Here is a 16,728-nt window from a genome sequence, read left to right as displayed (position 1 = left end):
TATAAGGAAAGGATGATCAGTTTGATACAATATGCATTAGAGTTTACAAAATGAAGGATGATCTTATTTTTTGCATAGAACACCGGAAAGAGTCTGCAACAGAAGCCAATTACACAGCCAATTCCATTGTCTACTTTGCTTGTCACATCTTTTAAGAGAGTAGACAATAGAGATCCTGGAGAAGCAAAGTACCTGAGCTTTGAAAAGGGACTGATTTAACGCTGCACAAAATATTAAGCTGTAAAATAAGAGGACATGGGTTTGGGAGGAGGTCATTCTCCTAGATAGAGGGCTGGTGAGCCAACAAACTGCAGAGAGATTGGATAGCTGTTTCGTTCATGGTTGGCAACTTTTGGGGTTCCATAGAGTTCAGACCACACGACCTGAAGATTTACCATTTATTGTATCATTTGGATGAGAGTTGAAAAGTGTGGTGCTGGAAAGGCGCAGCAGGCCAGGCATCATCCGAGGAGCAGGAGAATCGACGTTTCAGGAATGTAGATTTCTCCAGCTTCCTCATTGCCCCTCCTCCCACCGTATCTCAGTCCCAATCCCCAGATGCAGCACCGCCCTCTTGACCTGCAATCTTCTTCCCGACCTCTCCGCCTCACCCCCTCTCCGGCCTGTCACACTCACCCTCACCTCCTTCCACCTATTGTATTCCCAGCGCCCCTCCCCCAAATTCCCTCCTCCCTACCTTTTATCTCAGCCCGCCTGGCACATCAGCCTCATTCCTGAAGAAGGGGTTATGCCCGAAACGTCGATTCTCCTGCTCCTCGGATGCTGCCTGGCCTGCTGTGTTTTTCCAGCAACACATTTTTCAACTCTGGTCTCCAGCATCTGCAGTCCTCACTTTCTCCTTCTTTATTTTTTGCATGTGTTTTCACTTTCTGTTTGGTGTTTGGACTGAGGCTCTGTGAAATAATGCACCTTTCCACATAAACTGTTCCTCTGAGGGTAGGCCTGGCCCATTTGTGGATGGACTAGGCTTTTGTAAACACTGAACACCTGTGTATGCGCTGGGAGGTGAGCATTTGCTGCCTTTAGGAGTGGACTCTGTTTTTGGCTCTGCATGTTGGAGTGGAGTCTTATTTCTGACAACGCATTTTGTATACTGTGCTCCTGGGAATTGATTCTGTGTTCTGAAGAGAACTGTTTACAGTAATGGACTCTGTGCACCAGAAAGGACTTTGTTTGTTGGTAATTGACTCTATCTTGTTGCCTTTTGCACTGTCTTGTGTGTCCCTTACTGTGAGCTGGGAGGCTCATAGGTCATCCTGAAAGCTGTCACCCTGAGAGCTGGAGGGTGGGTAGGCTGTTGTGTGAACCTGAAGGTAAGTTGGCTGACCTGAAAGCCAGAAGATGGGTAGGCCACCCCGATGCCAGTCGCCCCAAGAGTCGGTAGGTCATTCTGAGCGCTGTCGTCCCGAGAAGGGGTAATTGGGATGGGCTGTCCTAGAGGTGGCCGGAAGGTGTGTCAGAGCAGCCGAGAGCCAGAAGGTGTGTAGGGGCAGGCTGAGATCAGATGGCTTGTGGGCTGCCCTGTGCACTATTGGCCAGGGAAGAGGACAGGCTGTCCTAGAGGTGGCTGGAATCGGTGTTGGGGCAGTCCACAAGCCGGATGGTGCATCAGGGTGGGCAAGAACTAGATGGTACTTAAGGGCAGACCGAGAGCCAGAAGGTGGGTAGGCCGTCCTCAGCATCGTCACCCCAGGCAGGCTGTCCTAGAAATGGCCAGAAGGTGTGTTAGAGCAGCTGTGAGCCAAAAGGCATATAGAGGCAGGCTGAGATCCAGAAGGCTAGTGGGCTGCTCTGTGTACCATCGTCCCAAGGAAGGGGTCAGGCTGTCCTAGAGGTGGCTGGCAGGTGTGAAAGGGCAGTGAAGGAAGCTGGAAAGTGGTAGGCTGTCCTGTTGTCAGTGGCGGGGGGGGAAACGGAGATATAGATGTGTCAGGGCGGACGGAGAGCTGGAAGGGACATGGGGTGGACCAAGAACTGGAGGGAGTGAGGCGTGGGCTGCCTTTGAGTAGCTGGAAGGTGGGAGGGACAGGTGGCTTGCTGGGTGTGTGTTATTAGCACTGTCTTATTGTTTGGTTTATCAATCTGTCTGTACGTGATGGTGTTTACTGTTTCCTTCTTGTTTAATGTAAGGTGTGATTCGAGGTTCATCCTTGTTTCCCTGTGAACAGCTTGTACAGTGGGATTGGGGGTCTGGCTTTGCTGCCCCTTTCCCCCATAAATTGCTGTTTCTTGTATACAGCTGTTATGTAAAACGTTTGTTTGTAATTTGTACTGGTTAACAAAATCGAATAAACAGGACTGTCAGACACCCTGTTCATTCTGGGAGCTGGATCAGTGAAAGACTCTCTGTTTGTGTCAGGGGACTGGCTCTGAGCTGGCTGACCACATCCAGCTTGTACTGTTGCCATTGGTTTCTGTATTTTTAGGGGGAAACCTGATTCTTAAGCTGTCTGAATTATATAACCGGTTTGTTCATTGGTATTCCTTTTTATTGAGGACTGATCTCGAAACTGGCTGATTTACACAGTCAATGTGTTTCAGATGTATTTCAGATGATTTTGATTAGATTACTTACAATGTGGAAACAGGCCCTTCGGTCCAACGAGTCCACACCGACCCTCCGAAGACCAACCCACCCAGACCCATTCCCCTGCATTTACCCCTTCACCTAACACTACGGGCAATTTAGTGTGGCCAATCCACCTAACCAGCACATCTTTGGACTTTGGGAGGAGACTGGAGCACCCAGAGGAAATCCACGCAGACACGGGGGGAATGTGCAAACTCCACACAGACAGTTGCCTGAGGCGGGAATTGAACCCGGGTCTCAGGCGCTGTGAGGCAGCAGTGCTAACCACTGTGCCACCGTGCCACCCTTGTTTCACTGTCTGGCTACAATCTGTGTGTACTCCTTTCTTTTATTTTGAGAAATGTACAATGCTGATTTTTGTGGCAGGGTTTAGCCTTTACACTCTGTTTATTTTTTTTGCATGTGTTTTCATTTTTTTGGTGTTGGGATTGAGCCCCTGTGAGAAAAAGCACCTTTCCAGATTAACTGTTTCTCCATGGGTAGGCCTGGTCCTCTGTGGGTGGGCCTGACCCTCTGGGTGGACTAGCCCTCTGTAAAGACTGAATACCTGTGTGTGCTAAGAGGTGATCATCTGCTGCCTTTGAGAGTGGACCAGACCTCTGTGAGTTAACTGCACCTTTACAATGTGCTATGTTCCTGTAAGTGGGCCTGGATCTGTATGGATGGACCAGGCCTTTGTCGAGACTGAACACCTATATGAGTGTGCTATGGGGTGTGCATTTGCTGCCTTCAGGAGTGGACTCTGCTTTTGGCAGTGGCCTCTATTTCTGACAATGCATTTTGTATACTGGAGTGGACTCTGTTCCTGGGAATGGACTTTGCATCTTAAAGAGGATTGTTTCTGAAAATGGACTCTGTTTGTTGGTAATTGACTCTATCTTGTTGCTTGTTGGGTTTATCACCTGCACTGTCTTGTGTGTCCCTAGTCCCTTACTTTGAGCTGGGAGACTCAAAGGTCATCCTGAAAGCTGGAGGGTGGGTAGGCAGTCCTGTGAACCAGAAGATGGGTAAGCTGTCCTGAAAGCTGGAAGGTGAGTAGGCTATTCTGAGTGTTGTCGTCCCAAGAATGGGCTGTCCTAGAGGTGGTCGGAAGGTGTCTCAGAGCGGCTGAGAGCCAGAAGGTGCGTAGGGGCAGGCTGAGATTCGGACTGCTTGTTGGCTGCCCTGTATACTGGCGTCCCAGGGGAAGGGGACGGGCTGTCCAAGAGGTGGCCGGAAGATGTGTCAGGGCAGTCCACAGGCCGGATGGTGCATCAGGGTGAGTGAGAGCCAGATAGTACAGGCAGGCCAAGAGCTGGAAGGCAGGTAGGTTGTCCTCAGCGCTGTGACCTGGGCAGTTACCAGGACAGACTGTCCTAGAGGTGGCTTGGAGGCACGGAAGGGTGGTTAGAGAAGCTGGAAGGTGGGTATGCCATCCTAATTGCTGGGGAGTAGTGGGAAAACAGGACAGGCTGTCCTAGAGGTGGCCGGAAGATCTGTCAGGGTGGACTGAGAGCCGAAAAGGGCGTAGGTGTGGTCTGTCTTTGAGTGGAAGGAAGGTGGGAGGGACGGGTGGCTTGCTGGGTTGCCAGGGGTATCTGTGTTATACGCACTGTTTTCTTGTTCAGTTTTATCGATCTGTCTGTATGTGATGGCGTTTACTGTTTTCTTCTTGATTAATGTAAGGTAGGATTTGAGGTTTGTTCTCCTTTCCCTGTGGAGAAAGTGAGGTCTGCAGATGCTGGAGATCAAAGTTGAAACTTTATTGCTGGAACAGCACAGCAGGTCAGGCAGCATCCAGGGAACAGGAGATTCGACGTTTCGGGCACAGGCCCTTCTTCAGGAGAAGGGCCTGTGCCCGAAACGTCGAATCTCCTGTTCCCTGGATGCTGCCTGACCTGCTGTGCTGTTCCAGCAATAAAGTTTCTCCTTTCCCTGTGAACAGCTTGTACAGTGGGGTTTGGGGTCTGGTTTTGCCACTCCTTTCCCCCGTAAATTGCTGTTTCTTGTATACAGCTGTTAATGTAAAATGTTTGTTTGTAATTTGTACTGGTTAATAAATTTAAAAAAAATAAGAACAGGAGTGTCAGACATCCTGTTCATTCTGAGAGCTGCGTCTGAGGGAGCTGAATCAGTGTCGAGGACTTTCCACATATAAATAAAGGGTGACTTAATGATAAGATACCAGCCTCTGGAGTTATTTTGCAGACCTCAGTGCAATTCATGTGAAAATGCCACTCGCTCGGTCTCTGAGCAAGTAGCTAGCTGTCCTGGTGTGTTCTGATGCTGTAAGTGCTGTGTGTCATTACATCCTGGTCTCCCAGAGCCACCGGACTATAAACCTATTAGCAACAAACATGCAATAGGAGGTTCTCATTTCACAGCTTTCTAGTTACTCCTAACCAGCCTTCAAACAAAGGCTACGATGGGCTATACTTTTTTAAAAAAGCTTGCATAAACATGCATCTTCATTGACGTTAATACTCTTGAATGTGATATATCGCTACTTTAGCTCATTAGACCATTCAAACCCTTTATCTTTCTGTCCAACTCTCATTGTATTTTGCCCATTACCTTTTTGTAGGAAGCAGTGTCATCTTTGGTTAGTTCCACCAATTTTTTCTCATAACAATCCCTCTCCTCTTCTGTGAAGAGTGCTAATTTGCACACCTCCTGCCAGACCCACTCCTTCTTACAGGTCTGACATGGAAAAGAATGGATTCCCTGAGGAGAGACAATCTGTGTGTCACTGCCGGAATAAAGAACACATAATAGGATGACATTTGAATGGTCAGGTGGGAGGCAGCCTACTTGCAATTCCAGGTGAGGCAGGTTTTGAAGAAAGCTAGTCTGGGAATGAGGTTTTACACAGTAATTGCAATTTCATATCCCATTCAAACTCAGACAAGGGACAGTATTCTGGAAATAAGAATTTATTTCATAGAATCGCTACAGTGTGGAAACAGGCCATTCGGCCCAACAAGTCCACACTGACTCTCCAAAGAGTATCCCACCCAGACCAATTCCCCTGACTACTGTATCTAACCTAAATACTATGGGCAATTAAGCATGGTCACCCCACCCTACCCTGAACATCTTTGGACTGTGGGAGGAAACTGGAGCACCCGGAGAAAATCCATGCAGACACAGGGAGAATGTGCAACCTCCAAACACACAGTTGCCCGAGGTGATAATGACCATGAAACCATTGCTGATTGTCAGGTAGAACATAGAACATAGAAAAATACAGCACAAAACAGGTCCTTTGGCTCATGATGTTGTACCAAAGATTAATTCTAATGTAAAACAAAATAACTTAACCTACGCACCCCTCAATGCACTGCTGTCCATGTGCATGTCCAGCACTCCCTTGAATGTCCCTAATGACTCTGCTTCCACCACCACCGCTGGCAACGTATTCCATGCATTCACAACTCTCTACCTCTGATATCCCCTCTATGCCTTTCTCCTAATATCTTAAAACTATAACTCTTTGTGCCCGTCAATCCTGCCCTGGAGAATTGTCTCTGGCTATTGACTCTATCTATTCCACTCATTATCTTGTATACCTCAATCAGGTCTCCTCTCTTCCTCCTCTCCAGAGAGAAACGTCCGAACTTAGTCAACCTCTCTTCACAAGGCAAGCCCTCCAGTCCAGGCAGTATCCTGGTAAATCTTCTTTGTACCCTGTCCAAAGCCTCTATCTTTCCTATAGTAGGGCGACCAGAACTGGGCACAATATTCCAAGTGTAGTCTCACCAGGGACTTGTAGAGCTGCAGCAAAACCTCATGGCTCTTAAAATCGATTCCCCTGTTAATGAAAGCCAAAACACCATATGCTTTCTTAACAACCCTATCCACTTGGGTGGAACTTGAAAACCAAGATCCTTCTGTTTCTCCACACTGCCAAGAATTCTGTCTTTAATCCTATATTCAGCATTTGAGTTCGACCTTCCAAAATGCATCACTTTGCATTTATCCAGGTTGAACTCCATAAAACCCATCTGGTTTACCAATTTCCTTTAGGAAGAGAAACTGCCATCCTTATCTGATCTGGCCTACAGCAATGTGATTGATTCTTCACTGCCCTATGGGGAGTAATGACCTACTGGTATGTATCACTGGTCTATTAATACAGACACCCAGGTAATGTTCTGGGGGTTTGGGTTCAAATCCTGCCATGGCAGATGGTAGAATTTGAATTCAGTTTAAAACTATTTGGAATTAATAGTGACCATGAAGCCAATATTGATTGTTGGGAAAATCTCTTCTGGCTCGCTAATGTCCTTTAAGAAAGAAAATCTGCATCCTTACCTGATCTGGCCTATATATGACTCCAGACCAAGGTAATGTGGTTGACTCTTAGGGATGGGCAATAAATGCTGGTTCAACCTGTGATGCCAAATCCCATGAGTGAATATTAAAAAAAAGACTCAGCCTGGCCTTTTGGTCATTGAATTGAGGAACTGACCAGTGTCCAAGGGGAGAACTTGTGAGACAGGTCAATACCAGAGATCATGGGTGTGTAAACAGCACAGCAAAGACATAAAAAGACAAACTCACCGTGTCTATCCGAGACTTAGCCCAGGCTTTTAGACTCAGGGGTTCTGCGATATGTCCACATGAAGCCTTGACTCGGAGGCTGCTGCAGGGTCTAGTGTCTGGAGACAGAGTCAGTGAATTAAGTCAAAGAGATGTACACCATGGAAACAGGCCCTTTAGTCCAACCCATGCTAACCAGATATCCTAAATTAAGTGAGTGGGCAAAGGTCTGGCAGATGGAATACAATGTTAATAAATGTGAAGTCATCCATTTCAGTAGGAGTAACAGTAAAAAGGATTATTACTTGCATGGTAAAAAGTTGCAGCATGCTGCTGTGCAAAGGGACCTGGGTGTCTTTGTGCATGAATCACAAAGTTGGTCTGCATGTACTACAAGTAATTAGGAAGGCAAATGGAATTTTATCCTTCATTGCTAAAAGCAGGGAGGTTACATTGCAGGGTGTTAGTGAGGTCACACCTGGAGTACTGTGTACAGTTCTGGTCTCCTGACTTGAGGAAAGATGTACTGGCACTGGAGGAGGTGCAGGGGAATTTCACTAGGTTGATTGTGGAGTTGACGGGGTTGGCTAATGAAGAAAGACTGAGTAGACTGAGATTACATTCATTGGTATTTAGGAGAATGGGGGGAGGGAATCTCATAGAAACATAAAATTATGAAGGGAATAGATAAGATAGAAGTAGAGAGGATGCCTTCATTGGCAGGTGAAACTAGGACAAGAGGGCATAGCCTCAAGATTAGAGGGAGCAGATTTAGGACTGAATTGACAAGGAACTTCTTCACCCAGAGGGTTGTAAATCTATGGAATTTCTTGCCCAATGAAGTAGTTGGTGCTACTTCAGTAAACATTTTTAAAACTATAGTTTTTGAACTGTAAAGGAAATAAGAGATACGGGGGGGGAGTGCAGGTAAGTGGAGCTGAGTCCATGGAAGGATCAGCCATGACCTTATTGAATGGCGTAGCAGGCTCGAAGGGCCAGACGGCCTACTCCTGCTCCTGGTTCTTATGTTCTAATCTAGTACTGTTTGCCAGCATTTGGCCCATATCCCTGTAAACCCTTCCAATTCACATAACCATCCAGTAGCCTTTTAAAGTTGTAATTGTACCAGTCACCAACACATCCTCTGGCAGCTCACTCCTTACATGCACCATTCACTGCGTGAATAGGTTGCCCCTTAGGCGCCATTTAAATTTTTCCCCTCTCACCTTAAACTTATGCCCACCTTGTTCTGGACTCCCCTACTCTGGGGAAAGGGATCTTGACTATTTACCCTATCCATGCACCTCATGATTTTATAAACTTCCAATAAGGTCATCCCTCAGCCTCCAATGCTCCAGGGAAAACAGCCTCAGCCTACTCAACCTCTCCCTATAGCTCAAACCCTCCAAACCTGGCAACATGCTTATAAATCTTTTCCGAACCATTTCAAGTTAAACAACATCTTTCCTGTTGGAGGGAGACCAGAATTGAATGCAGTATTCCAAAAGAGGCCTAACTAATGTCCTGTACAGCGACAACATGACCTCCCAACTCCTATACTAACTGATTAAAGGCAAGCATACCAAATGCCTTCTTCACTATCCTATCCAACTGCAACTTCATTTTCAAAGAACTGTGAACCTGCACTCCAAGGTCTCTTTGTTCAGCACCACTCCCCAGGACCTAACTATTAAGTTTAAGTCCTGTCTTGATTTGCTGTACCGAAATGCACCTCGCATTTATCTAGATTAAACTCTATTTGTCGTTGTACTCTGAGATAATCTCCTTCGCTGTCCATGACACCACCAATTTTGGTGTTATTTACAAACTTTCTAACCATACCTCCTATATTCACATTTGAATCATTTATATAAATGACAAAAAGTGGTGGACCCAGCCCCAAATCTTGCAGCATACCACTGGTCACAATTCTCCTATGCAAAAAGCAATCCTCCACCACCACTCTCTGTCTCCTACTTTTGAGGCAATTTTGTATCCAAATGGCTAGTTCTCCCTGTACTCCATGTGATCTAACTTTGTTAACCAGCCTACCATGTGGAACTTTATTTAGATTAGATTAGATTACATTACAGTGTGGAAACAGGCCCTTCGGCCCAACAAGTCCACACCGACCCACCGAAGCGCAACCCACCCATACTCCTACATTTACCCGTTCACCTATCACTACGGGAAATTTAGCATGGCCAACTCACCTGACCTGCACATCTTTGGACTGTGGGAGGAAACCGGAGCACCTGGAGGAAACCCACGCAGACACGGGGAGAACGTGCAAACTCCACACAGTCAGTCGCCTGAGGCGGGAATTGAACCTGGGTCTCAGGCGCTGTGAGGCAGCAGTGCTAACCACTGTGCCACCATGCCGCCCACCACTTTGTTGAATGCCTTAATTAAGTTTCACTAATCATTGTGTTAATCGGTCATGCTGCAAGATAAAGCCATGAGTTTGTATGCATGGAAAGGAAAGACAGCAGGAGCATCATGCTTGTCAATTCATTTCATTCAGGCGGTCTGAAAATATTGAGCAGCCCCAACACGTACTTTGAATGAGATTAATTTACATTTAAATATCTATTACACAAGTTGATTACTTTATCTTCTGTTATTTTTGTTGCATTCCTCTGCTATATTAACTGTCAAAATGACAGACTCCATATTGTTCATTTAAACAGGGAAAACTAGGTGTCACTGGTTAAAAACCAGGAGTCACACGTTTAAAATAGAGAGGTGAATTTTTTTTCCTGAGTGTCTTGAGTCTTTGAATTCCTCTCTGAAAAGGTGGTTTTCCTTGGAGCATAGGAGGATAAGGGGGTGACCTTATAGACAATTATAAACTCATGAAGGGCATGGATAGGATAAATAATCAAGGCCTTTTCCCGAGGGTGGGATTGTCCAAAACTAGAAGAGATAGGGGAAAGATTTAAAAGGGGCCTGAGGGGCAATTTTTCACACAGAGGGTGGTGTGTATATGGAATGAGCAGCCAGAGAAAGTCATAGAGGATGGTACAATTACAGCTTTGAAGAGACAGATACGCGGATAGGAAAGGTTTAGAGGGATATGGGCTAAATGCAGGCAATTAGGACTAGTTCGAAAACCTGGTCAGCTTGAACAAGTTGGACTGACAGGCCTGTTTCCGTGCTGTGTGACTTAATGGTGAAGACAGAGTCCTGGAATTTTTTTTAAGACAGAGAGGGATAGACTTTTATTAATCAAGAGCATTCCATCATTTCAGGGTAGACAGGATGGTGGATTTGAGGTTATAATGAAATCAGCCATCATCTTATTGAACGGTGGAGCAAGCTCAAAGGGAATGGTCTGCTCATGCCCCTTGTTTGTATGTTTATATGTTTGTCTGTTTTTCCTTTTTGTTCTTTATTCTAACATATGTGAGCTATGTTCACCCTTTGCTATTGGACAGGGTTTCCTGAAGAAGGGCTAATGCCCGAAACGTCGATTCTCCTGTTCCCTAGATGCTGCCTGACCTGCTGCGCTTTTCCAGCAATACATTTCCATCTTTGCTACTGGACACTCAAACAATCATTTTGACAGCTGTCCGGTTCTGTAAACAGCACCACTGCTGACTGTGCTCCTTTTATCTTCAACATTCATTACAATGCAGTATCCAGCCAGACTGAATCTCTTGCAGTACGACCCGAGTTACAATATTTTTGGTTGAAATTCCTCGTCACCCAATCGAAGGAAGCATTTTCCCTCAGAGTAGGGATGGAACTAAAATCAATGAGATTACAATACTGATCATATTCACACAATGTCTCAGGAAAACCACAGTTTCAGAATGTGGCAATTGAACAGGATGGGTGCAGACACTAATTACACTTTCAAAAAGAGTATGGCTAAGGATCAGGATGAAATTAAAGATGAGACATACATACAGAATATGGGGGAAGTAAGCAAACTAAAGAGTTCAGAGCTTCCTCGAAGTTTATAGTCACGCGTCTTTTTTGAGACCTGCTATTCATCATTATCTGTCAATAATTTGGGTGTAATAAAAATAATAAACACATCTGCAAATGATATGACAATAGATGGCCAAATAAATAATTATTTTGATCTCATGATGGTGAAATATGTTGTGGGACGATGGAGCAAGACTTGTCAGATTGCTCATGGTGTAGCCAGATTTTGAGACAGAGGCTTTTTGAGGTTTTCGATCCTTATCAGGTGCATGTATACAACTTTATCGAGACTTTAATCCTGTAATTTTAAATGATAAGTGTAATCTCCTCGTAGAAACATATATGCTAGTTCAACATAAACCCATGTTCTGGATATTCTCTATCAGTTGACTTAATTTGGCATATTTTAGGGATTTTATATAGTTCTCACCTTTGCTTGCATGATGCATATTTCTGTGCTTATCACACTATGTTGCTGAAATGCCACATAGTAGCTGACCATTGTTTTTCCAATGATACAGAGGACTCTTGTTTGCTATTGAGATTATTGTATTACTTTATTTGTGTCTAAGGAATAAGTCTATGAATAGCTCCAAATTTAATAGTTTGTATTTTGTTGACCAAAGTTACGATGTGGAACTCTCCATGCTAAAATGGCTTTCCTGATTAGGCAAAACTTAATCAGTGTTCATTGCATTCCATTGCTTTAAAGGCCAGTAGAATCCTGTTCCCTGGATGCTGCCTGACCTGCTGTGCTGTTCCAGCAATAAAGTTTCAACTTTGATCTCCAGCATCTGCAGACCTCACTTTCTCCAGGCCAGTAGAATTGTCAGGCAAGAAAATCTTTAAACATGCTTAATCCATACTTACTGTTAAAAAAGACTAGCAAGTATCAGAAACTAGTTGCATTACCTTCTTTTCTAAGTGATCTTCATGTCTAACCCCTTACATCTGGTCCTTATTCTTAGTCCCATAGGAAGGATGCTGTGAAAAGGCACAGAAAGGATTTACAAGGATGTTGCCGGGACTGAAGTGTTTGAGCTGCAGGGAGAGGTTCAAAAGCCTGGGGCTGTTTTTGCCTGGAATGTCAGATACTGAGGGAGTGACCTTATAGAGGTTTATAAAATCATGAGGGGGACATGAATAGGGTGAATAGCTGAGGTCTTTTTGCTCAGGTGGTGGTGTCCAAAGCTAGAGGACATAGGTTTAAGGACATGAGGGGTAACTTTTTCACGTAGAGGGTGGTGCATGTGTGCAACAAGCTGCCAAAGGATGTGGTGGAGGCATTTAAAAGGCATCTAGTTGGAGTGGAGTTTAGAAGGTCAAATGCTGGCAAATGGCACTCGGTCAGATTGTGATATCTGGTCAATGTGGACAAGTTGGATCAAAGGGTCTGTTCCTGTGTTGTATTACTCAATAAGGAAGTTGCAAAGGGATATGGATCAGGATAGAAAATGGCAAATGGCACTGTTTTTTGGTCTTTTTCACAAAGACACCTTGAAGCACTATATATTATTCATGCACTTCTGAAGTACAATCACTGTAGAAATCGCAGCAGCCAATCAATTCATGCAAGTAGCATTTCTCCTGCAAGTAACACTGTGATAAATCCATCCCCCCATAACCAATGGATCTAACCTCAGCTCTGCAGTGCTGTCGCATCCAGCTGTGAATAGTGGTGGACAATTAAGCAATGCACTGGAGGAGGCTCCACAAATATCCCTATCCTCAATGATGGAAGAGCTCAGCACATCAGTGCAAAAGATAACACTGATGCTTGTACAGCAATCTTCAGCCAGAAGGGCCAAGTAAACGATCCATCTTAACCTCCTCCAGTGGTCCCCAGTATCACAGATACCAGTCTTCAGCCAATTCAATTTACTCCACATGATATCAAGAAGCAGTTAGAGCAAGACAGTAACTAGGGAAAGGGTTGACTCACTCAAGGACAAAGGAGGAAAGATACATGTGGAGTCAGAGAAAATGGGTGAGATTATTAATGAGTACTTAGCATCGATATTCACCAAGGAGAGGGACATGGCGGATGTTGAGATTAGGGATGGATCTTTGATTATTCTAGGTCAAGTCAGCATAAGGAGGGAGGAGTGTTGTGTATTTGAACAGGCATTAAGGTGGACAAGTCCCCAGATCCGGATGGGATCTATCCCAGGTTACTGAGGAAGTGAGAGAGGACATAGCTGGGGCTTTAAAAGATATCTTTGCAGCATCCTTGAACACGGGGAAGTCCCAGAGGACTGGAGAATTGCTAATGGTGTCCCCTTGTTTAAGAAGGGTGGTAGGGATAATCCAGGTAATTACAGACCGGTGAGCCTGCCATCAGTGGTATGGAAGCTGCTGGAGAAAATACTGAGGGATAGGATATATACCCATTTGGAAGAAAATGGGCTCATCAGTGATGGTTTGTGCCGGGAAGGTCATGTCTTACAAACCTAATAGAATTCTTTGAAGAGGTGACAAAGTTGCTTGAGGAAAGGGATGTAGATGTTATATACATGGACTTTAGTAAGGCGTTTGATAAGATTCCACATGATAGGCTGATGATGAAGGTGAAGTCGCATGGGATCTAGGGTGTTCTAGCTAGATGGATAGAGAACTGGCTGGACAACAGGAGACAGAGAGTAGTAGTGGAAGGGGATTTCTCAAAATGGAGACCTGTGACCAGTGATGTTCCACAGGGATCTATGCTGGGACCATTGTTGTTTGTGATATACATAAATGATCTGGAGGAAGGTTGTAGTTTGTCTCATTAGCAAGTTTGCAGATGACACTAAGATTGGTGGAGCAGCAGATAGTGAAGGGGCTGTCAGAGAATACAGCAGGATACAGATAGATTTGAGAGTTGGACAGAGAAATGGCAGATGGAGTTCAATCCGGACAAATGTGAGGTGATGCATTTTGAAAGATGCAATTCCAGAGCAAGCTATACAGTAAATGGAAAAATACTAGGGAAAATTGATGTACAGAAGATCTGAGTGTTCAGGTCCATTGTTCCCTGAAGGTGGCAACGCAAGTCAGTAAAGTGGTGAAGAAGGCATATGGCATGCTTTCCTTCATTCAGCGGGTTATTGAGTACAAGAGTTGACAGGTCATGTTACAATTGTATAAGACTTTGGTTCAGCTGCATTTGGAATACTGCGTACAATTCTGGTTGCCACATTACCAAAAGGATGTGGAAGCTTTGGAGAGGGTGCAGAGGAAGTTCACCAGGATGTTGCCTGGTATGGAAGGCGCTAGCTATGAGGAGAGATTGAATAGATTAGGATTATTTTCATTGGAAAGGAGGAGGTTGAGGGGGGACTTGATTGAGGCAGACAAAATCATGAGAGGTGCAGACAGGGTGGATAGCAAGAAGCTTTTTCTCAGAGTGGGGTCACGAGAGGGGAAATGTTAGGGGAGATATACGTGGAAAATTCTTTACACAGAGGGTGGTGGGTGCCTGGAACACGATGCCAGCGGAAGTGGTAGGGGTGGGAATAATAGTGTCATTTAAGATGTATCTAGACTGATACATGAATGGGCAGGGAGCAGAGGGATACAGATCCTTAGAAAATAGGCAGCAGGTTTAGATAGAGGATCTGGATCGGCACAGGCTTGGAGCGCTGAAGGGCCTGTTCCTAAACTGGAATGTTCTTTGTTATTTGACACTGAATAATGCAAAGGCAATGAGCCCTGACAACATTCCGGCAATAGAACTGAAGACATGTGCTCCAGAACTTGCTGCTCCCCTAGCCAAACTTTTCTAATACAGTTACAACATTGGTATCTACCAAACAATGGAGAAAACTGCCCAGGTATGTCTTGTCCATAAAAAGCAGGACAGATCCAACCTGGCCAATTACCGCCCCATCAGTCTACTCTCGATCATCAGTAAAGTGATGGAAGAGGTCATGAACAGCGCTATCAAGCAGCACCAGGTCAACAATAACCTGCTCAGTGACGCCCAGTTTGGGGTTTGCCAGGGTCACTCAGCTCCAGACCTTATTATCACCTTAGTTCAAATACTGACAAAAACAGCTGAATTGCAGAGGGGAGGTGAGAGTGACTGCTCTTGACATTAAGGCTGCATTTGAACAACTGTGGCAATTGGAGCCCTAGCAAAACTGGAATCAAAGAGTAATCGGGGAAGGGGAACTCGCTAGTGGTTAAAGTCATACCTGACACATTGGAAGATGGCTGTGGTTGTTAGAAGTCAGTCATTTCAGCTCCAGGCCATCTCTGCAGGAGTTCCTCAGGGGACTGTCCTCGGCCCAACCATCTTCAGCTGCTTCATCAATGACCTTCCATCGTAAGGTCAGAAGGGGGGATGTGTGCACAATGTTCATTATTATTCATGACCCCTCAGATACTGAAGCAGTCCATGTTCAAATGGAGCAAGATCAGGACAATATCCAGGCTTGGGCTGACAAGTGTCAAGTAACATTCACGCCACACAAATGCCAAGCTATGACTATCACAAATAAGAGACATTCTAACCACCGCCCCTCAGCATTCAATGATGTTACCATCACTGAATTCCTGCACTATCAACATCGTGGGGGTTATCATTGAGCAGAAACTCAATTGGACTCATCACGTATACAGTGGCAACAAGATCAGGTCAGAAGCAAGGAATACTGCGGCAAGTAACTTACCTCTTGATTCCTCAAAGCCAGTCCACCATCCACACGGCTCAAGTCAGGGGATGGAATATTCCCATTTGCCAAGATGAGTGCAACCCCAACAACACTTGACACCATCCAAAATAAAGCAGCCCCCGTTTGATTGACACTACACTCATAAGCATTCACTTCCTCCACCACTGACACTCAGTCGCTGCAGTGTGTATTATCTCCGAGATACACTGCAGAAATTCATCAAAGGTCCTCAGGCAGCACCTTCCAGACCCACAACCTCTTCCACCTAGAAGGACCAGGCAAAAGATTTATGGGAATACCACCACCTTCAAGCTTCCCTGCAAGCCACAAAACTATCCTGACTTGGAAATATATTGCCATTCCTTCACTGTCGCTGGGTTAAAATCCTGGAATTCTCTCCCTCATGGCATTGTGGGTCAACCCACAGCAGGTGGACTGCGGCGATTCAAGAAGGCAGCTCAGCACCACCTTCTCAAGGGCAAATAGGGATGGGCTATCAATGCTGGCCAGCCAGCAATGCCCATAGCCCACAAAATGAATTTTTAAACAAAAGTCCTGATCATTCATTTAGAGAGATGTTGCTCAGGAGGTTGTGACTTCCTAGAACATTGATTGAGTTTTTTGAAGAAATAACAAAGAAGATTGATGAGGGCAGAGCAGTAGATGTGATCTATATGGACTTCAGTAAGGAGTTCAACAAGGTTCCCCATGGGAGACTGATTAGCAAGGGTTAGATCTCATGGAATACAGGGAGAACTAGCCATTTGGATACAGAACTGGCTCAAAGGTAGAAGACAGAGGGTGGTGGTGGAGGGTTGTTTTTCAGACTGGGAGCCTGTGACCAGTGGAGTGCCACAAGAATCGGTGCTGAGTCCACTACCTTTCGTCATTTACATAAATGATTTGGATGCGAGCATAAGAGGTATAGTTAGTAAGTTTGCAGATGACACCAAAATTGGAGGTATAGTGGACAGCGAAGAGGGTTACCTCAGACTACAACAGGAT

At 45.1% G+C, this 16,728-nt stretch overlaps 1 protein-coding gene across 1 annotated transcript in view; it reads right to left on the bottom strand.

The window, feature by feature from the left end:
- Nucleotides 1-16,728, bottom strand: part of LOC122543408 — a 31,461-nt gene that overhangs the window by 11,455 nt on the left and 3,278 nt on the right. The window contains exons 2-3 of the mRNA XM_043682115.1: nucleotides 7,154-7,251; nucleotides 5,165-5,314 (exon numbers count right to left, since the gene is read on the bottom strand). Of these exons, the coding sequence (XP_043538050.1) occupies nucleotides 5,165-5,314; nucleotides 7,154-7,251 (248 nt within the window). The remainder of the gene's footprint in view (nucleotides 1-5,164; nucleotides 5,315-7,153; nucleotides 7,252-16,728) is intronic.

This window comes from Chiloscyllium plagiosum, chromosome 43, assembly GCF_004010195.1.
Source record: "Chiloscyllium plagiosum isolate BGI_BamShark_2017 chromosome 43, ASM401019v2, whole genome shotgun sequence".
Taxonomy (NCBI): Eukaryota; Metazoa; Chordata; class Chondrichthyes; order Orectolobiformes; family Hemiscylliidae; genus Chiloscyllium; species Chiloscyllium plagiosum.
This window is presented reverse-complemented; position numbering and strand designations above follow the sequence as displayed.